Source organism: Denticeps clupeoides, chromosome 6 (genome assembly GCF_900700375.1).
Source record: "Denticeps clupeoides chromosome 6, fDenClu1.1, whole genome shotgun sequence".
NCBI classification, from domain to species: Eukaryota; Metazoa; Chordata; class Actinopteri; order Clupeiformes; family Denticipitidae; genus Denticeps; species Denticeps clupeoides.
In genome coordinates this window covers 11,567,218-11,589,628 of record NC_041712.1, presented here as the reverse complement: position 1 = coordinate 11,589,628, position 22,411 = coordinate 11,567,218, and the positions used below count along the sequence as shown (strand labels likewise).

General features: G+C 43.0%; 1 protein-coding gene across 11 annotated transcripts in view; it reads right to left on the bottom strand.

Annotated features, from left to right (window-relative positions):
• Positions 1–22,411, bottom strand: part of LOC114793065 (spectrin beta chain, non-erythrocytic 1-like) — a 61,543-nt gene that overhangs the window by 17,340 nt on the left and 21,792 nt on the right. For 9 of the 11 annotated variants that reach the window (XM_028984689.1, XM_028984690.1, XM_028984691.1 and 6 more), the window contains 8 exons: positions 5,482–5,633; positions 4,579–4,752; positions 3,272–3,363; positions 2,818–2,898; positions 1,712–1,827; positions 1,426–1,538; positions 920–1,107; positions 720–837 (listed from right to left, as the gene is read on the bottom strand). In XM_028984689.1, the coding sequence (XP_028840522.1) occupies positions 720–837; positions 920–1,107; positions 1,426–1,538; positions 1,712–1,827; positions 2,818–2,898; positions 3,272–3,363; positions 4,579–4,752; positions 5,482–5,633 (1,034 nt within the window). Of the gene's footprint in view, positions 1–719; positions 838–919; positions 1,108–1,425; positions 1,539–1,711; positions 1,828–2,817; positions 2,899–3,271; positions 3,364–4,578; positions 4,753–5,481; positions 5,634–18,260; positions 19,073–22,411 lie in introns of those variants that run through there. The other 2 variants (XM_028984694.1, XM_028984700.1) reach the window with 1 other exon arrangement.

Below are 22,411 nucleotides of genomic sequence, written 5' to 3'. Positions count from 1 at the left end.
GTTATTTAGTCTTCAGACTTGACTGCTTGGGTGGTAGTAGCCTAGTGGGTAACACACTCGCCTATGAACCAGAAGACCCGGGTTCGAATCCCACTTACTACCATTGTGTCCCTGAGCAAGACACTTAACCCTAAATTGCTCCAGGGAGACTGTCCCTGTAACTACTGATTGTAAGTTGCTCTGGATAAGGGCGTCTGACAAATGCTGTAAATGTAAATGCTTTGTCTAAGTGGATCTTGCATGCCCAGCAATTGCTTTGCATGTTTGCAAAAGGCAGAGAACGTGTGGGCATTAGCCAATGAAAAAATCTTATGATATTAGCGTTACATAGAAAAATACGAATTTGACATAGAATTTGACCTTTTCCCTTTTGAAGCATGAAACGTACATGGTAAGAATAACCCAAAGGAAACAGAAAGATTAAAAACGAAAGGACCACACTTTAAGAAAACCTCAGCATGTCTTTTTATTCTGATGGTGCTGTTACAGTATGTACGACCGCCTGTTCTATCGATTTGTCAGGATTCCTGTGGCAGTCACTGGAGAGTGTGACAAATCAATATTCCATAGGCTGTCTCTGCATATGGGGAAATATATGGACAATGGTGAAAAATGTCACAACCAGGGTTGGGGCAGTGGAGAATCTCCATTTGCATGTTTTTGCATATGTTTAAAAGTGTGTGTGTTTTTGCATGTGTGGTGTGTTCTCTTCATCGTACCTTGTTGATGTCAGAGATTAGTTTTCCCTCTCTGGGCATGTACACCTTCTGGTTGTTGGCCCTCATCTTGCTCTGAATGGTGAAAAGCAGAACCTCCAAGTTGCCTTTCTCTGTGAACCTGCAATGCAAAACGCAAGTTGAATAAATCACACAAATACCATGCTATTTTTATTCATATTTTGTGTGTCTATAGCACTCACTTGGGGGGTTTCTCCACTGTGCGGTAGGTGTTGAAGGCCTGCAGCTGGTTTTGCACAGCGCTGAGGGAGTTGGCCAACTGCCGGTCATTCAGCGTAACAATGGTCTGTTCAATCCAATGCAGCAGCTCTGACGCCAGGGTCTCGTATTTCTCTATAAGCTGGTCTGCCTCAATGGCATAGTCCAACACCTACAGGAGGAAAATTGCCTGATTATGACGGTTTATTACCAGGAAAGTAAGAATTCAGAGTAAGACTGGGTTCCTGTTTCCTTTATCAGTTCATCACATAAAGGATCTGTCATTGTAAATTCTAATGGCCTTAAATTTTCTTTCACTGGGTCTTGCATTTTGTTTTGCCACCAGTCATATTAAAATATCTGTCGAAGTCTTGTAGACCTCTTGAATGATCTGGAATGACTGTTAATTTAACCAGTTATCTGTGAGTCACAGGAGGACTGAAAGGGCCATACCATATACACACACATACACACAATCAATCACACACACCTTGCCAATCCTCTTGCCCTCTACAGCCAGAGCCTTCATCTTGGAGAAGTAGTGGTAGTATGTAGCCACATATGTGATGATTGATTTCTCATCAGGCTGGTCCACATTAACATCTGCACAGAAGGAGAACAGACATTAACACACCAAACTGACACACACACACTAGACACCTCAAACCATGCACACAGGCCTACATATACCTGCAATTGATTTAAAAGTGAAAAATAGGCCACTAGTCACAAGATTAGGTCCAATTTATGTGCTCTAGCTAGGTCTGTAGGCCCACCTTCTGGGTCGAGCAGTTTGGTGAGTCCTAGTTCCTTTTCTGCCACATTGAAAGCGTTTTGCAGGTTATAGTGAGCATTGGAGCGTTTCAGATTGTCAAACTCTATCACGTCTGGCCTGAAGGAGATGGAGAGAGGGGGAGGGAGTACACAGAGCATTTAATACACATTAGAAACAATAAGAACCAGAATGTACACATAAAAAGTACTGTCACTGTTTTTTCATTAAATGTAATGCTGTTCGAAGCAAGGCAAGAATAATGTGGCTCAGTCATGCCACAGGCAGTATGTTTTAGGACCCAAAACTGCTGTTAACACTAAGTAAAGATTCAGAATTTTGACTCCCTTTCAGTGTTTCCCTCTGCTGTCAACTAAAGGAAATTATGGTTCTTCTATGCTGGATCCTAAATGGTGAACTCAAGGTCGAACACCAGAGGGCAGTAAGTCAATACTAAGCTGACTGCAGAGAGAAAGTGTGTGACTATGAGGAGGGGGGGGGTGTGATACTATTCTATGTAGGTCAACCTATTTTTTTTTGCCTTTTTTTATCCATTTAGGGTAGGACTGCATTGAGATTGAATGGAGAAAAGAATGAGATAAGAGAGGGGTGTGAGAATGCTGCACACAACATGTATAGACCAATTATAGCCAAAAATGAAGGACTTTTCCTGGCCACTAGCTCAAAATGAACCAAAATCTCAAGCAGCTCGAAATAATTGTTATGGCTTGGAATAACAATGTGTCTACAAACTGTGTTTCCTATAGTTTAAAGGCCCTGATAATTTTGGGTTTTATGACACACACCTGCTTTCTGAGAGCCCCTTTGGCTCTATGCGTCCACAAGTGTGTGTGTGTGTGTGTGTGTGTGTGCACATGTATTAACATGCCAGCAAATGGGTGCTTAAGTAGGTGTGTGTGTGTGTGTGTGTGTGTGTGTGTGTGTGTGTGTGTGTGTGTAGGTCCCAGGAGTGTATGTATGTGTGTTTGTGACACTTCAGTCTCTGGCCTGAAGTGATAACTAGATATTTCCTTGTTTGGTGCAGTACAAACCAGTAAGGTAGCTCAATGTGTGTGTGTGTCTGCGTGCCTGTGGTATTGATCGCTTTACCTGTGTTTGTGCACGATGGCGTTGAACGCTAGGCCATCCCTCCAGCTTGTGGTGAAATTGTGCACATTGACATTCTGATATCTGCAGGAACAAGTCAGGCGATTAACCATTAACTCAGAATGTGTGTCCTTGTTCAAATATCAAATATCCACAAAAAAAAGAGATTTTCAATGAATAAGAGGACATCTTTCTGGTCTTAATTACAAAAATAAGGATATTTTACTTTATTATATAAAAGAGATATATAGGCCTTTGTTTTGTTTTTGAGTATAATTGGTTTTTGCCATAGACGATTCTTGAAAGAAGGCTAATATTAAAGAGCAGGTATTAATTTAAAATGGTGTGTGTGTCTATAGGAAACACCAAATGTCCTCAATAGGAATGTGCAGAGGTAATCTGGGTTCAAAAACGATCATATATATTCTTAATTCATTCATTATTAAAAAAAAACTACCCAGCAGTCTTCATCTGACACCAAAGCAGCAGGGCATCTTTGGCTGACTTCTTCTCCTTGTTGTCCTCTGTCTCCACACTGATGTCCTGGATCTGAGGAGAACACCGGCAGGACTATTAACCACCCAGAGAGGAGGCTTGAATCATAACATGCCCTACAGTCACTCCTCTAATATCATGAATAGGTCAACACAAGAACCACACTGATCCACTCTATACACAGGTGGTGTTTTAAAGGTCCTGGCATTGCTCCTATCCTACCACCTTCTTTTCCATCTCCATCACTTCAATTCACCCAGAGGGAGAACAAAACAATTGGATTTGGAGATTTTGATTTTTTTTACGCAGGCATATGAGATTGTTTTATATTACACCTACTATATGATATAACACTCAATACTTTCCAATAATATTACACTTTCCAAACCTTCCACTGAAATTGCCATGCTAGGATTAATCTCCAATAGTACCTGTCAACATGACAGCAGATGTCACAAAATATAACATGAGAATAATACTTAATGATTTTTGATAAAACATGCCCTCAACACTACAGTCATTCACCCAAAATTACATTCCTTTCTTCTCATTGTGATTATAATATCCAAGCTATTTGCAATCAAATTTGACTTTTGAGCAAAGTCAAAAGCAGGCCATCTCTAACACAAACTGTAATTACGTCCCTCGCGATAAGATGACAAAATTGCAAAAGGCAATTCTAATCTCAATGTTCATGTAATATCAACATAAACACAATCACACAATATCGCACATCACTATAATTAGATCTTTCTCCACTTTAGGGGAAATGCAGAGATAACTGGGATCCCTGACAGTGAAGCCATGCAGCAAAATCCCTGCTGTATCTGTGGTGATGTGGAGCAAAACATTAAAAAAAAAAGCAAACTACAGGGACAAGGCGAAACCGCTACTTCATGTAATCTGGACTGAGTGGCAATAATCCATAACATATAATCCTAAAACTAGTCACAGACAGTGATCACAGACAGTGCAGACAGGGCCATTAATAAAGCAAAATTTAAAGTGTGAGTGAGTTAACAGTAGGGGAGGAGATTTATGAATTCCACATGAGCATCCACATTTCTTTGACAGATGTCACAGAATCAGAAATTGGTTTGATGGGGGAAGGTATTTCATCATCACTGGTGGTGCCAAAAGTAAAGGTGTTTTAATGCATTATACATCAAATGGTACAACAAGTACAGGAACTGCAGACAAACAAATACATTTTACAAAGCAAATCTCTTTAAACAACCTGACAAAACAGGCAAAAAAATTCCCTGGTACCTGGAATCGGAGAATAATGGTCCAGATGAGGCCCAGTGTCAGGCGGTGATTGCCGTCAACTATGTCGTGAGAGCCCATGTTCTCTAGATGGACCTTCTGCTCCTTCAGGAACTGCAGAGCTTTATCCACGTTCTCCAGGCAGTGAATCCGCATGCGGCCCTTCGTGGGTTTGGGCTGATGGGAAATTAAAATGACTATATCAGAAATGCTATTAAAACTGTGCATCTACTTGGAAGGAAAAAGTGGAAGAGTGAGAGGACAAGAAAGAAAAACATAAATGTAAGCAAAGCAATGTCAGATGGAAAAAATGTGAGGTACAGTAAGAAAGAAGTTCTGTTGTGAGGGATGAAACAGTTTGATGAAAGAGAAAGTGGGGATGAAAGTTTACTTTGCAACAGATGGATCAGAAGGTATAAGGGAAGGAAAAGAGGAAAAGCGGGCAAAATCTCACATGGCATGTATGAAAGACAAAAAAAAAAAACAAGTCATTTTACTTTATTTTACTTTACTTAGCAGACGCTTTTATCCAAAGCGACTTACAAGAGGAAGACACCAGCAGTTCTCATTCGGTTTCTATAGATTTTGAGTTTACAAATCTAAGAGCCCTGATAAGGCCTAACTTGTCAGAAAAAGAAAAGCTCACGTCACCAACGAAGCACAAGCTTGACCAAACAGTTAATGGGGACTCTCCTCAAACTTTCACATTTCTTGATTAAATGGCAAAATTTCCTCGCCTCCACCATAACCCTGACCAGAACAGCATATTCTATTACTTTTGCCTGGCTCACCAAGGCCTGACTCAGGAAGAAATATCTCCAGGCCACATGGTCTCTGTTCATTAAGCAAGTAAGCGAGAAAAACACAAGGAAGCGAGGAGGAAAGAAAGAAAGAGGTTTTACGGACCAGCTGCTCCCCGGACAGGACCTCCAGCAGGCGGATGAGCATGCGTCCATCACGCAGGTCAGTGTAGAGGTCGCCGATGCGGCAGGTCACGCGGCCCAAATGAGAGTTCACCCATTTAGTGAAGGTCTTCTTTTGCACTGCCTCTCGCTCGTCTACAACAAAACATATGGACAACATTAGACAAATAATTCTTGACTGTGCAAAAGCGCACAAAAAATAAATACAATAAAAATCTTCTGTAAACTTCTGGCAGCGTCACAAACTTCCTGTCCTCAGAGCAGCAGGGAGGAGGTATGGAGTCCAAACACTCATCCCCTAATGTACAGCTACCCCCTAGCATTCATTATTAGACAAACACTCTGCTAACATCACGAGAACACTGCAAACACACCAGGAACACAGCAACACATTAGCAGCCCGCAACTACCTGCCAGCCACCTCATTACAACATCGACGCCCCTTTCCCCCAGAGCAGAGCTCTGTAGTCCAGCCAAAGGATTCTGTGCAGTTTTCCAAGTGGGAGTCCAGCTGAAGGACTGGACAACTGTGTGTAAGAGCTTGTGCAGTCGCTGGATGATGCACATCCACTGGCTGATCCGATGACATGAAGAAGTGACAGCAGGGGAAATCCAGTACATGCAGAACTGAAATAATGTACTTTTTTTTTGCTTAATCAGGTTTGCAAGAAGAGTGTCAAGAATTACAACTGACAGAGTGAGACAGGGAGGCTTAAAGAACATGTAGGAAATAAAAAGAATGAGAATGAAAAATATTATAATATTAATCTCTCAAGACCATCCATGAAAACAGCTATTACATGATCAGCTATTATAGACTGAGGTGCAAGATGATAGGTGGCCAGAACAGGACGTGTCTCCATCCGTCTCCCCCCCAGTAGCAAAGTGTTCAGGCGATACCACAAAAATGGAAAAATCTGAGCCGGTTCATTACGGTGGTGTCACTCAGACAGACATTAAAAACATTTCAGGAACACTGTGCCATCATTATGGAAATGGTGTTCTGACGGAGCGATACGGAACTGACTGAGCTAATTGAATTTCCGATAAGAAGATCAACACAATCCCATCATGAAGTCTGGGCTTTGCCTACGAGCTCCAACGACTCCAGATCAAAGCTTGTGTTCGTGTGCTTTCTCCGTACAACGTAAAGGCTTGACTTCTAGAGTCACTTTAACACACACACACACACACACACACACACACACACACACACACACACAGATCTTTGTGAGGGTCAATAATTCTGTAATACTTTATACATACATAACGTCATGAAATGTCATGATCGGTTCCTAGAAGTAAATAAAAGGAAGGGTTCACAGAGAAAATGGCTACATGAATATTTCAAAGTTGGCACAAAGTCCAGGAGCCAAAATGAAAATTGGAATACAAAACTAAAATCCAAAACACACACGAAGGCAAAAAGAGGGAGCGGCATCTGGTATGCTGGATAGCAGAATGGCAGTAATCCTGATGTGATCTCCGGTTGGGACAGCGGGATTAAGAGGCACTTTAGAAGGTTTATGGAGGAGGACCCTTCTGTAGAGGAAGAGGAGAGAAGCTTCCTCCCAATCTATCCCCTGCATCCTCTCCCACCTACCCTCCACAGGCCCGGCACATTAACTTCTTTCAGGTGAATGTTCACAGATTTTATGTATTGTCTTATCTAGCCTCAATTAGCCTTCTAATAAGAAAAATTATTAAAAAGGAACACAAATAATCAGAATCAAGGGAATAAACATAGTTATTTTAAGGTGAAACCCAAATTTTATAAAATAAATAAATAAATGTAACATTAATTGAACTTTAAGACTCTTTATGGCCTTAGCACTGGACCACAGTAACTTAAGGATCTGCACCTTATCCCAAAGGTGCAATAACCTAGATTCGCAGCCTTCATAAATCCCAACCTGACAAGGCAAACAATATCTGTACTCCTTTAATTCAACGGCGCAACACAGTCTAGCATATAAAATCTCCACCAGTCTAATACCATCTAGATCCTCACCTACTGGCACCAGCTGATGAATGTCTCCATGATGCCAGACAAAGAGCGAGCCAATCAAAATGTGACAAAGTCCAGGGGGGCCGGCGGGGCAGCCACATCAGCTCATGTCACTGAAAGAAACTGCACAGCCCTCATCCAGCCTGCAGGTTGGGAGGAAGCCGCTACACAATGTGCCCACAAAACCACATTCTGCCGTTTTGTGTGGCTTTTATGCCCCACGGGCGCAGATAATGACAAAGGCATTCAGTTTCCTGTCATATCAATGTCGATGAGACGCACACAAACACTACAAACAGTACATCTAGACAGTTTGCAGTCACTGTGTGATTTTTTGGGTTATACGCACTGACTGGAGGACAGAGGCTTTGTAGAAATACCATTTTAACATGCTGGTGGTTTGGTAGGATGATCAAGTTCTTAAACATAGGTATACACATGCAGGTTATCACTGTATGTCAGTGTAGGCATCCACCTTTGGTAGTGTATAGAATCTGAAAAGTTTTCACTAGTTATATATTCTGTGTGTTGTGTGTGTTTCTGTCTGTGTAAGTGTGTGTGCAACCATCCCATACACCTCCCCTTGCTCTGTGTTTGGAGGTGAGAGGCCTTGAGCATTCCTTACTTAGGGAGATAAGGATAATACCAAACATACCCACCATGCATGTGTTACCTCTATAGGATCGTAATTACTGAACCTTTTAAAATATTTTTAGGAGTAAATGTGGGCATCAGCAAAATGTCACCACCCTGCAAAGACAGGAATACGCACACAGACTCGGACCCCTAGTCGCACGAAATCTGAACATAAGTGCAAGAAACTTGCACTAAAGATTTATTTAGGAAAAACGGCATCAAATAGACATGCACACACAGTTAAAGGGTTACACACATGCACACACACTTCATATCAGCAGTGAAACTAAAGTGCTTTACAATGCAAATTTCTCAAAGCCAAAAGGGTTGAAGTCCACAAGTTAGGCACCCCGATAACACATTAACACAGGGGCTGAAACAATCCTCTACGTTTCTAAAACACAAATCCAACCTCTAACACCAACACGTCACTGAGAATTACACATCTGATAGGGTGGTGAGTAATGCTGGGATTAAAAAAAAAGTTCATTTAATTACCACTTATTAACCATTATTTTAAATGAATAAGGGGCATATTTCTCCCAAAATTAGTTTTTGATTTGGTCATTGAACTGTTTTTAATCTATAGTTTAATACCTAAAATGTGTGTTTTATCTAATTTTCTTAGACTTGGTCAAGATATCACAAATATTCTATTGTTAGAATTTAGAATAAATCAATGATGTGCTTTATTCTGATCCAAGACATCAAACAAAAATAAGATATAATAAATAATAAATAAATACACTCATCTTAATAACTCATCTTGAGGTACACAGTGGTATTAAGGATTGGCCACATCAAGCTGTCAAGCATGCAAACATCAGCAAATATATTCTCAACACAACGTAACATTTTCAAAACTAAAAAATCTTATGAATTGCACTTTTAAATGGACTTTTAAGAACTTATATCAATTTGGCTGCTGCCCTTACTGCTGAGGAGGTAGATTAATAATACTTATTAAAAAGAGGGCAGAAGCAACAGTGTGTGAGTGTGTGTTTGCGTGTGTGTATGTGTGTGAATAATGACAGGTTTCCCTGTGACTGAGGAAAACTGATCTGGAATCCTTAATCCTGCCAATTAGAGATTAACCTGAAAAGACAAACAGCTGTGAGATTAGGAAACACACGCACACACGCACACACACACACACACCACAGCCTCTGACTGCCCAACCTCAAACAAGAAAGGTTTGTGCTATTGCAACCGATCAGAGATCTGTGAATATTTAAATAAAATTAATAAATGTGTAATAAAGTTGGCCAGCCAGACTTCGCCCATAGGAGATATATATATATACACACACACACACACACACACACACACACACACACACACGCTATACCAATTCTCCTCCTCAAATGCATAAAAGAGCATCATATTAGGAGGGTACAAAATAAACCACACACGACAATGTGTGTGTGCTAGCTTCTGCGCAATCAACGGTGTGTGATGTACATTTTGTGTTAATATGCGAGCGTGCAGCAGAGTGCGTCTGTTGTGTTTTGGCGAGCGAGAGACGGTGCCTCCTTTGTTTAATCAGTCACATGATGCGCAGAGGATCCTGAATTGCCAGGTACTGAGGAGGTCATGTGGTTAAGGTGTCATGTCTCAGCCTGCTTGTTTATTTGCAGCCTGAAGGTCGAGTTTTACGATCCTCCGCCAATGCAGATTCCTGATTGACCAAAGCTTAAAACCCAGTCCCGGTAAAATAGGCAGACCAGTTCATGGTTTCTACTGGTCAACAGTGACCAGTAGAAATGATCCCAGCTCACCCATGGCTTAGCAGCAAGGTCATAAACACACTACACTACTGGTAGAGGTGGACCACACCCAAAAGTTAAGAGCGACCTTAAAAAGATTAATAAATGAGACAGAATACTTATCCAAGGGCAGGACAAACTAAAAGAGCAACAGAAGGACTAATGAAAGAGAGAAACATGGAGGGGGAAAAAAAGGAAACAGCATAATGTGTGTGTGTTTGCGTGTGTTTAAGACAGGGTGAAAGAAGACCTTCTACATTCCAGATTATTAGAATGAAGAAACATGCTGTTTATGAGTTTACTTGATCTTATATCTAAGTGAGGACATATCCATGTCTTAAACCAGAAAAACTAGTATTCGGGGGGGTCAGGACATAAATATATGTCCTTAAGTGTTACTGGGGTGAAAATGGGGAGTAGATAAGGTTCACAGATGACATTTATAATACGTGTGTTTCATACTTCTCATCATAAGGACCCACAAATACATAAAACCAAACATTTGTGCTTGTGCGCCTCGTGACCTTCATGCTTCATGTGTCTCTAAACTCTCTGCTACTGTACAGAACTCTTGAACAGCAGGCAGGAAAACAGGCTCTAGATTCTCTATGCCAAATGTTCTACCTCATTTACTACCAATACACACACACAAGGACAAGAAAACTAACATAGTATGGCAATGTCATTTTAGCGTGCCATACAGCAGCCATCGAGAATGTCAGTCTTAGAAAGTAGTGCGAACACAATTACAATGTGTGTATGCGTGCACATCATTGATAAAGGGTAACACTCCAAATGTGTATTCTGGGTTTTTTTTCCCCTGGGGTCCCCAATTTAAACCCACTTCAGTAAACCTGTGTCTCCAAAACAGGCGTGTTTAATCTCAATGGAAAGGCATACACGTGTATATGGAAAAACAAGTCATGGAAAAAAAAATAAAATAAATAAAAGCAGAGACAGACGTTCAAAAGCCACATAGCTGCCGGCTTAAAAAGGATCAAAACGCTGATAGCATCAATATCTGTCTGCACAAAGACGAGTGTGATGTTGATGCATCAGTACTGTAATCAGCACAAGCACGTCAGCTAACTCTAATCCTGCTTTGTGTGTGTGTGTGTGTGTGTGTGTGTGGCTGTATGCAATATAAATCCACAGATAATAGGTATGTGTGTTATATTAAAAACATCTTAATACGTATCTGTGTGTGTGTGTTTTGTATTCTGAAATATGCGGTCACCTCTTATTGCCGACAAGTTCATTTCTTTAAACTGCAGCCAGAATCCAATCTGACTTTCACCACATGCACATTAAATCAGACATTTTATAAGCATTGCAATTAAATGTAATAATAGGTTTACTTAATTATATTTTCATTATTTACATGTTGGTTTTACGCTTTATTGTTGCTCTTCAAGTAGGAAGACACGCACACACATGATAAAAGTGTATCCTGGCAGCATTGTGCAACTCTAGTCCGCAGTGACAGTGTAACTGATGCACTAGTGGGGGAGTGTGTACTGTGGTGGTGGTCTGAAGGAGGATGTGTGTTCTTCTCAGGATTTACACTCACTTTAGAGAAGTTGCTGTCAAGCTAAGTCTCGCTTCTGTTTTTCAATCCTAATTTAAGACTTTGCTAAAACGGGGGGGTATTTTTTTTTTGTGTGTGTGTGTGTGTCTGAAGTGTAGCACCTGTTTAGCATGCGCATGTAAAGGCTGCACACCCACAGAGCAGTCAGCATCTCATAAATAAGCCGATAACACAGATCACTTACACAGACACATTCTTCCACCTTATCCTGATTCTTTTACCCTCTTTGGACTCCATCACACACACACACACACACACACACACACACACACACACACACACACACACACACACACACCCACACACCCCACTGTCAGGGCTGAAGCGAGGCATCTGGCCACTGGAGGATTTTAATTACTCCCTTCCGTGGAGATGGAGCTGGACATTCCCCTCTTTCATCTCTCGCTCCTGACGTCTAATTTAACCCGTTCCTCTCCCGGAACACCCACCTCCTCCACCTGGAAGCCTCAATCTTCCTCCTTTTTAAAGAATCTGCCGTTTTCTTCTCTCTATGTTTCAAAAACTGAAACAAAGCCAATAACTATCACCACGGTAACCACAGACCACCAACATAATAAAAGATCACAGGAGCTGAGGCTAAAAAGGCAAAACCAAATGATGACACTGATGTTTCAGTTTATTTTTGTACTAATTAGACCACTTGCATATCATTATATCAGCGCTTTCCAAACGACACCCTTCCTGAAAATGGTACAGCAATTACCACTGGGCCTCATCTATATTCATGAACATTCATATTTACTACAGTATTTTGAATGGGGTAAACAAACCATCAAGCTTTCTCTTTGGAGCACAGGAATGTCTGACACGATGATTGCTAAAAGAGCAGCTATTCTCTTCTAATGGTCTTGCCCGGTCGTGAATAAATAGAAATAAACCAGATATGGACCTATGCGTCTCCCCCCACTCGAATGTTTTTCGGCTCTTGCTCATGAGGACCATTTAATAATCATCCAATAATAATATATTGAAATCTCTGAAATTGCTTTAAAATGAAAAGATTAAGGTGTGTCTGTATGTTTGTGTTTGGATGCAATTCCAAAATCAATGGTTGAACAACCACGTGAGCGTGTGAACTCTGCAGCCAGGATGAAACTTCAACCAGCCTGAGAGAGCCAGGTTAGTAATCACACACACACACACACACACACACACACACGGATGACAATTCCCACATGCATGCCCCATGGGACTCACAAACACACACACGCAAACACGTAGAAAATATGAAGACAAATACAGACCACGGCACATACTTTGTAGCATTACTAAATCAAAAGTAATGGAATGATGACAACTTGCTACAGACACGCAACGTCTTGGTCTGTGCTATAAGAAGAATGCCACCTGAAACGGAAACCCTTGCAGCCTGTCATCTGTGCGCGTGACTTCACGGTGATGACGGCCTTCCTGCACAGTAAGTACTGTTATTGTTCGGCGCCCGGACCCATATTACGCAGCGGAGCAGGTCAGGAATGCTGAGCGGCCCTGAAACAGACTCGCCCAGAAGAACTCGCTGAGGCTGACTGATAACACCACTGAGCACCACGTAGAGACAAGTATGGCAGCCGGCTACTGGGAGGAAGAGGGGTGTGCAATAAACACAAAATTCTTTAGTTGGGTCCACAGTTTTCTACGTAAACCAAGGGCCCAATATTTTAAATTTCAACGTTATTAAATACCATGGTAAACATCATGTCGAATAAGGCGGGTAACAAGGTTCGCACTGTGCGTGTGCGACCTCACATGGCATGTAAAATTAATAAATAAAAAGGAGACGATAACGGAAAACAAAATTTATTATTTATTTATTTATCACGTGCGTCACACGCACCTGAAATAAAAATATACCATAAGTCGCTCGATCATTCATTCTGTCCAGACAGCTGTTTTTCTCCCCCCATTTATTTTTTACAGTTCGTGACAAACATACCATCCAGTGGGGTCTGTCTGCAATACTGCCGCCAGGTTTCCTTACACAACACACACTTTCAGACCTATGACAGCATACTCCAATAATTCTAAGCATTTTTAAAGTAGGGAAGTCAGGTTTTGTACTTTTACATTCAGAAGGAGTTTGACCATTCTGTTAACTTTTCCAATAAGTTCCAAAGACAGCAGCTGCAAAAGTAGTCATGTTCTATGCCAAGACTACAATTATTTCTCACTGTACTGAGAAATCATTAAAGACACCAGATATCCCGGCAACAGATGTGAAGAGATATTTTCAACACCAGCCACTTTTGTCTTTCAGCCACTTGTTTGGTTTACTTTTTTCCAGCCCATACGGATTTGTGACCTACCTGACCTGCTTTTGTCAGAAACTGAATACAAAAAGGGATTGGATACCATGGGTGGTGTTCCCAGCTAGAGCTCAGCACCGCACCACACTCATCCCTTTACAGAGAGCTGGAGGCCTCCCAAGAAATTATACCCCAGAAATTATACCAGGCAGGATGACCACAGGGCTTCAAGGCCAGATCACACACACATATCTGTACAGAGATGGGGGGTGTGAACCCGGACTGCGAATAAATCTGAAAAAATGTCAACACCTTGTGCTCCATGATGAAGATTTCATGCATAAACAGTATGTCTGGGAGAGTGAGCATGACTGACATCCTCACAATCCAGCCAAATTTACACAGATACAGAAACTAATGTAGAGAATTAGAGCAATGCGATCAAACAGGAGGGAGAATGTGCACAAATTACTGAGCCTGTCAGCCAATCAGCAACCAGCCGATTTCTACCAGGTGGAAGAAATCACAGACGGTCATCTTAAAGCTAAAAAACTGCCTGCGTATGTATGTGTGTTTGGCTAATGTACTTCACTCCCATTCACTCCCATTTAGATCAAGGTCATAAACCACTTTTCCCATTCCTGCCTACCTAATTTGACATTCTTCTTTAGGAGTCATTTTGAACTGACCTCACACACCTTCACAAATAAGTATGGTTTACCACGGAGCAGTATGAACATTGGAGGCCTTGTTGGTTTATATCTAATATTTGCATTAAACTCCTGTTTCACAGTTTCCTACTCATCACGAATAAGAAAGGTTGATAAGTTGCAGGGTGCAGATCCTTGTTGGAGAGTGAGTTTGGTGTAGCTCATCTCTCGTACAGCTCTCAGCTACGTAAGAGAAAATTGCAGCTGGTTCTCTGTGGGATCCTGTAGGAGAATAACTGTCTTGTGTCCTGAGTGTATAGGAGCCCCGGGGGGGAGGGGGTTATCCAAATCATTTCTTTAGAGTCTCAGGTGAAGTTGTGGGAACCAGAGATTGCTCTGACGTCTTACATTCCTTCAGCGACATTCGAGATTCATAGGTGAAAACTTGCATTCAGTTGAACTAGAGAGGATTGGGGGAGTTCTAAACTAGTCCTCGTCCTAAATCTCAACATTAACTAGTCCTAACATACATTCTAGCAGAATTTTGATAAACTAGGTCCAATGCAAGGGCAGTTTGTGTTGAGGCCTCATATCTCCAAGGTCGAGAGTCTGAAATCAGTGCTCCGGCCTTGTTTCCTCCCACTGCCCAAAGTCATGAACAGAAGGCGGCCGGTGACTCGAAATTGGCTATAGGTGTGGGAGTGCAAGTGAATGGTATGTGCTCCCTGACCCCTGACCCCGTGACGACAGCCACCACTCCTGATTGGGATTAAGCATTTATGTGTAGTCAGTCTGCGAGTGTGTCAAAAGCCTACAGTATTAGCATTAACTAGTCTTGCGTTGCTTTCCTTCCTCCAACATAAACTTTAAATAGGCCTGTGCTCTTGTCTTGTTATAGGCCTCATATTTCTGGAGAAACCTCATTCTCCTGCAATTACATGAACTAGACTTGTATAATCCTCGAGTCCATCCTGTGACATTAACTAGCCTCAAGATAGTCTTCATCGGCCAGCGTTAACATGGTGGAAGGAAGGGCAAATACTGTGTATTTAGCTTGCAACTGCATGAAAAGGCTACAGACAACACGAAAGCTGCCATGTCAGCGGTACTGGCTAGATGGTACTGTACAGTACTGGGAATACCATGCACTGCCGCCAGTGATGGAGCCTATAGTGAAAACCGTCTCTCTGTGGAAAGTGTCACTGTGACGTGCATCCTGTCTGAAACTTTGTAAGTATTTTCGACAGTCATCAACAGAATTAGAATCCAAGATCTGAGACTTGTGGTCTCACACAATGACTTCAGCTCTATTTCAACTTAACACACTTAAAACATCCTATTGTGGACAACAGGGATTTTTCCAACAGGCAGCAGTTACAAGCAGCTCACTAACCTGGCTCTAGTCTCTCTAATAGTGATAAGGCAGATTTGTGTTGTGGTTTTTTTTTTCACCTCACTTTCTCTGTCCCGCTCACTCAAAGGCCTTAAATCAAACTGCCTCGGTTCAGGAAGCTGTGCTTGAAACTAGCAACCATTTTTTAAGGAATTGCCGTAGTTAGCATGCTCAGCTCGTGTCATCAGCGAGGCTTCAATCAGCATGACGTGGGAGGGTACTAGAAAGCATTTTTTAAAAAAAAAATTCAAACATGCTAATGGTTAATGGCATGTGCACACAGAGAGCTGGAATACACCACTTTGCACCTTTGAAAAGAGACAAAAAAGTAGCCTGCAAGGCAGCCTGACCAGACTTTCCAGTGTGTGTGTGTGTGTGTGTGTGTGTTAGGGAGGGGAAAGGAAGTGAAGAGTCCAGAAGTCTCAGTTCACGCAAAGGGGAAAGATATACGAATGGGTGTGTATGGGTGTGTGACATACAATCCCCGCATGAGATTATTTCAGTGAGATATAGGTCAGATGAGCTGATGAGATGTGCTCACAGTGTGTTTGTGTGTGTGCACGTATGTAAACTTGTGTATGAGAAACACCAGCGCGGTGTGAACGCGTTACGTGTCGTGTTGCAGGTCATGAGTGGAATGTAAGTTATTCTGTCTGGGAACACTGAGTTTTGTTCAACACAGAGGTGAAAAAGTGAGTGTGTCCATGAGTTAGAGACAGTCAGAACTGTCTTATCAGTTAGCCTTGCACCATCTAGCCTGAAGGACAACAAACTAATGGCTGGATCTGAGGAGCTGCCTTTCGAACGTCACATTTGCCGCAATCAGTTAAAGTCGTGTTTTTTTTTTGGTTTTGTTTTTTTAAAAGGACAAAGGTAAAACCCTTTTTCAACCTGGCATGGGTTAAAGCCGTACAAGTTGAAATACCGCAGGTCGTGACATCTAAAACAATGACATTTTTTTCTGGTAGCATTAAAGCAATATATGATTTCATGTATTATATAAGAGCAGCTGGCTGAAGATGAAACAGGAACGATGCTGATGTGAGCACTGCAGATCTTTCACACCCACCCACCCACACAGGAGGTTTGTCATATTAACACCAACATTGTTGTAAGGGCGTGGTGCCACAAGGGCTACAGACAAAATGGAGGATTTAAACACAAACACACATACCCTGTTCAAAAAGGCCTATTCTATCTATCTATTTTATCTATCTACCTGCACACACACATTTTTCCATGAAGTAACAGAATTGCTCAATCTGCAAGTTTTTGTGGCACATAGTTTGTTCGCTGAAGAATGTAAAACATGCAGGGGTGTGAAGATCTGCGGCGTGACTCCTCCCTCAGAAGAGCAGATAAACACCAGATACGCGTACTTACAGCAAGTACAGCGAAGATCGCACAATGTGCGCTTGAGTAATCATAACTGAAGCCTAGCCTGGAAGACAGGAAGAGAGTAAAACACACACACACACACACACACATACACACACACAAAAGGAATCTTGACTCATCGACTTAATCTGCACTTATTCCTATTTATCTAAAAGCTGCTAAACATCAAACAGCATGAAGACATTGTCTATTTGCGAACAGGATGAAAGAAGAGCACCTGTATTGATGCTCTCTTGTGAGTGTGTGTGTGTGTGTGTGTGTGTGTGTGTGTTAGAGAGAATGCACTGCATGCTATGCTAAACAATTGTATATCCTCCTCAGTGAGTGTATGCTAGATATGAGCATGTGCGTACATTGTGTGTTTGACCTGTGTATAAGAAGCCGTGTGTGTGTGTGTGTGTATGTGTGTGTGTGTGTGTGTGTGTGCGCGCACGTGTGAGGTGGGGGGTAGGTAACTAGATATAATCCTGTCATCAGCTGCCACGCTGACGGTCTGCCCCTGCACGGCAAAACCACAGACAAACCCTCCCTCCATTCTGAGATCTGGGGCACAGGCCCTGCTGCAGATGCTCCTAAAGCCAAAATACACAGAGCTGAATCGGGGCCACTCTCCAGGAGAGCGCTAAAAGGTGACACACACACACACACACACACACACACACTCCAGGACGAGTAAAAATAAATTGTTCTAGGCCTCCTTTCCTTCCGCCCAGAGAGAGCGAGCAGAGCTGCAGCGAGGGGAAGAGAGTGAAGACGCTGGCGGAGCGCCGTCTGCCTGCGCTACTCCCTGAAGCGTGGTGGCGGCGTGCAGGTGTCTGGCAAACTGGGCCGCCGAGGCTGGTGCCCGGAAAGTACGGCCGCGGCCCGGGACCCTCGCCGGGCGTTGCCAGTTCCGAGCGCATGGCGCTGTGGAGCACTGACACAGGTGGAGGGAGTTTCTCTTTCTCTTTGGTGGAGTGCTGGGTGGCGTACTTTCACCACACTGCCCTTTTTACAAAGGAATGACGAAAGCCCCTGAGGTTATGTATGTGTGTGTGTGTGTGTGTGTGTGTGTCTCACCTTGCAGCTGTTTGAAGCGGCCCTCCAGTATGTTGGAGTATTGCACCTGGTTGACGAAGGCGGCGGGGGAGAGGCAGGGCTCGCCCACCCTCTGCTCGAAGTCCATCCTTCAAGCTCTACGGGTCCCAACGCAAAAAACCAACGTTGAGGTGGGCCAGGAAACCCGCTCATTCACACACACCCGCGCCCCCCCACCACAGCGTTCAGTCAGAGGGACGATGCTTGAAACGCAGGCTCGCTCACGGAGGTGGGGGGAAAAGGCAGAGAGGTAAAAGAAGTTCTTCCAAATCCCGACTCCCTCCTTTCTTCAGCATTCACCGACTCCAGTCATGATGTCCTCTCCTACACCTAAGGCAAAACCAAACTCCCTCCTTTTTTTTTTTTTTTTTTTTAGCCCCAGTAGCTCCACGTAGCAGCTCCTCTCTCTTGTTCTTCTCAGCCAAAAAAGGCAGTCAGAAGTTGATGAAAAGACAAAAAACGAGGGAAAAAAAAAAAAAAAAAAAAAAAGTCTTCTTTCTTCTCAGCACTTTTTCCCTCTCTTTTTCTTTTTTCTTGTTAAATCTTGATTCGGACCTCTTCTTCCTTCACTCGTTCTCCCAGGTCTCCACGGGGAAGTGGAAGCGCGTGTCCTGCCGCTCCCTCGATCCCACGCACACAGAGGCTGAACCGTTCCTGTGGTGTGTGTGCGTGCGTGTGTGTGTGTGTGTGTGTGTTAGTGCACACCCCCACACACCTTGTTTGAGTTGTGCGGCTAAAGAGGTCCCGGTCAGACGGCTTAGTAAACACGGCCTGCTGCTCTCCCTCTGCTCTCTGAGTGGGGAGCATTTGCATAAGGTGTGTATGGGGAGGGGTGGAGGTGGGCGGAGCCAGGCAGCAGAGCGAGAAAGAGACGGAGGACGGGGGGGTGGGGCCGGGATGAACCATTTGCCAAGGTGCAACGGCAGACAGCAGGGGATCAAACCAATCTAGCCGCATTAAAGGGTGAGGAACAGCGAGAACAGACTATTTATAGCTAGTACCAGTTTAGTAGTATTTTAGTTATCTGCTATTAATTAATACTGGGCTATTATAAACTTGCTTTGTCAAAACTGACATTACTATCTTTAGTGTTAAGTAAAGGTTGGAGACAAGCCAAGAAAGAGACAGGAGAGAGTGGGAGAGATGCGAGTGAAGAGAGGCGTTAGGTCAGGAAGGAAGTACTTGAGAAAGATGCAGCAGCTTTTTTTTTTTTTATTCCGTGTGCTGGGTGGGTTTCAACCGTCTTTGCCTCATCCAACCTACTTGATTTAGCAATGGTGGAACTGAGGAACCTTGTGTGTCTGTAGGTGACAGATGGGGACGGTGAGTGTGTTGGGAGGGTTCTCGTGTGAAAGTAAATACTTCGCCCAAGCTGTACGGCTGCAAACCTTTTTAATCTTATTTAAGGATTACATTAGTACATGGTAGGCAGTGTGTGTGTGTGTGTGTGTGTGTGTGTGTGAGTGTGGATAAGGGGCAAGTACTAGTGTTGACATTTTGCTAGACATACAGATAAACGGAGGAAAAATTTTGGAAAAATATATCTCAGATCTTTTTAAGTCTTACAGTTCCACAAGTTGCAATACATTTGTATACGTTAAACTTTTATTTATTTAAACTGTGTGTGTCTGTGTATGTGTGTGAGATCTCAGGCCCACTCACTCACATTAGAGATGGGGTCAGAGGGTGACCAGCAGAAAGAGACAGCGGCTACAGGGAGCGCATGTTTCAGGTTTTATTAGGGGAAGTGGACTAATGAAGCACAGAAGACACACACACCTCCTGCTGCCTGCCGCCCGAGGCAACTGTCAGTGGGGTACTCATCACAGTGGGGTGACTACGGAAATGCAGATGGGAACAGTGTCCCGGAAGGAGCAGACACCGAAGGGCAAAGAGAAAAACTAGTTAAGGAAGTAAAAAAAAAACATTTTTTTTAAATGTATGTATGTCTGTGTGAGTGTGTTTGCAGCAGAGGAAGTGTAAACAGTTATTCATCTATCTATGGAATTTAGAAGACATTCTTATCCAGAGCGACTTACAATCAGTAGTTACAGGGACAGGAGACACTCAGGGTTAAGTGTCTTACACAAGGACACGATGGTAGTAAGTGGGGCTTCAACCTGTGACTTTGTGGTCTACCAGTTCATAGGTGAGTGTGTTACACACTAGGCTCCTACCACCCTGTTACTCCATGCTGTGCATCTTAACAGCAGGAAAGCACACGGAAAATACTCACTGGCTAGAACATCTCTGGATAGAGGAATGAAGGGAAACAATGGCAGGGAACCTTTGTCGGTTTTGCTTATAGTCTCACCAACACACGCTCCCTAGAAAGAAGGTCCATTCGCAGGAGGCAGCTTGTTACAAAGAGGAAGGTCAAAAGTTCTGCGAGGGCCATGAAGACAGCAAGCAGTAGAATTGAGAAAGATAGAAGTCAGAGGGGAAAAAATGACACTGTTACACACGCCCTTCACCATTTTACCACCATTTTTGCCAAATAGAGCACGGCAACACCCTCTGCCGATTAGAATAAGGTCTGATGTTTTAGAACAAACACATTTCGAATGACTCCAAGCTGCATTTTGCAAATCATATTAAAAGAATTAAGCAACGATACACTTGGGGTGGGGCTGTACCCTGACATATTGGCCTTGCTACAACACCACCTTCATAGTAAATAAACAGTTTACCCCTTAAAACGTCATCCTGAAGTGACAGTAGCAACAATAAAGGCAATGAGAGCCTTTCTGTGAACGATTTAACAATTTAAAAAGCGGAAATGTTCTCATTGTTCTAAGATGTGTAATTCGGTTGGAGATTGCATTGCAGAAAATGAAATCAAAATGCCTGGTCAAAAACAAAATGTTGTATAATAAAACATAATTCACAGATTGCACAAAATCCTAGAAGCCAGATTAAGATGACTGTCATGGCACACAGCACGCCGGCGCGCCAGCATGAAGACGATCTCCACTATAAACATCCGGTCTTCTTCCGGATTTCTCGCTCTTCAGTTGTGGGTTTATTCCTCTGTTGCTGCCCCTCATCTGACTTGACCCTTTCTGTTGCCGAAATTACGCCTATGACTATTCTCACGCCAGCCCGCTTCCTGTTTGGCCCAGCCACGGTAAAGACTTTCGTACACTACCGGGCTGCCGTCTATCTCCCCCGCGCCGCTCCTCGTCTCTACACGAGCCCCCAAGCGCCAGTGTACCGCCTCCTGCAGCCCATGTGCTCTCCCAGCTGCTCCAGCACCAAAAGACATGTCTGCAAATGCATCCCCTGGTCGCCCCCATGACAACGACCAGGTCATGATGAATAACTCCTTTTAAGGTAAAAGATCCTTCCAAATATGATCAACAGAGAAAAAGGTCCTCTAATAGGTCCTCTTCCACACTTAATTGTGCTCCTATTCATGAACATCCAGGGGAAAGACACCCTAAACGCATAATAAATATAAAGCTTTACTAAAAGTGTAAGATAATATTTAAGATAATCAATTAGCAGGACTATATTTTGGACATATATTTTGTATTGACGTGGTCATAAAAATGAATTAGTACCACAGGAAACCAGGATTCTTCAGCCCTGTTCTATGCTTGCATCCTGACACGTTGATAAATGAAGACCTTGTGTAGAGACCACATGCCAGCCTGCTGCGCTTTAAAAGGTAATCAGACACAGAGATTCTTTGAAAATCTCAGAACAAATATCAGTCATTTCCTGGCCTCAGAGGAATGGGCTTCCCTACGGTGACTTCAGCAGCAGGACAGACAGAGAACCTGATATCACTGATACCAATAACAACAATGACAACGACTGACCAATGAACTTTTACACAAGTTTGCAGGGTTCCACATTCCTTGCAAACATTTTGAGGATTTTACTGACCCACACCACTCCCAAAGTAGAATTCCTCCCCCAGGCCTCACGTACACACACACACACACACACACACACACACACACACACACACACACACACACACACAGCCTTTAGGAATGCCTGTCAGAGTTCAACACTAGGAGATCCACGAGTAACTCTGGGAATATGGTTCTGATGAGGTTACCCTTTTTTCCTTCTTTGAACCACCAGGCACAATTTCACACAGACATATCTGAAAATTGCAGTAT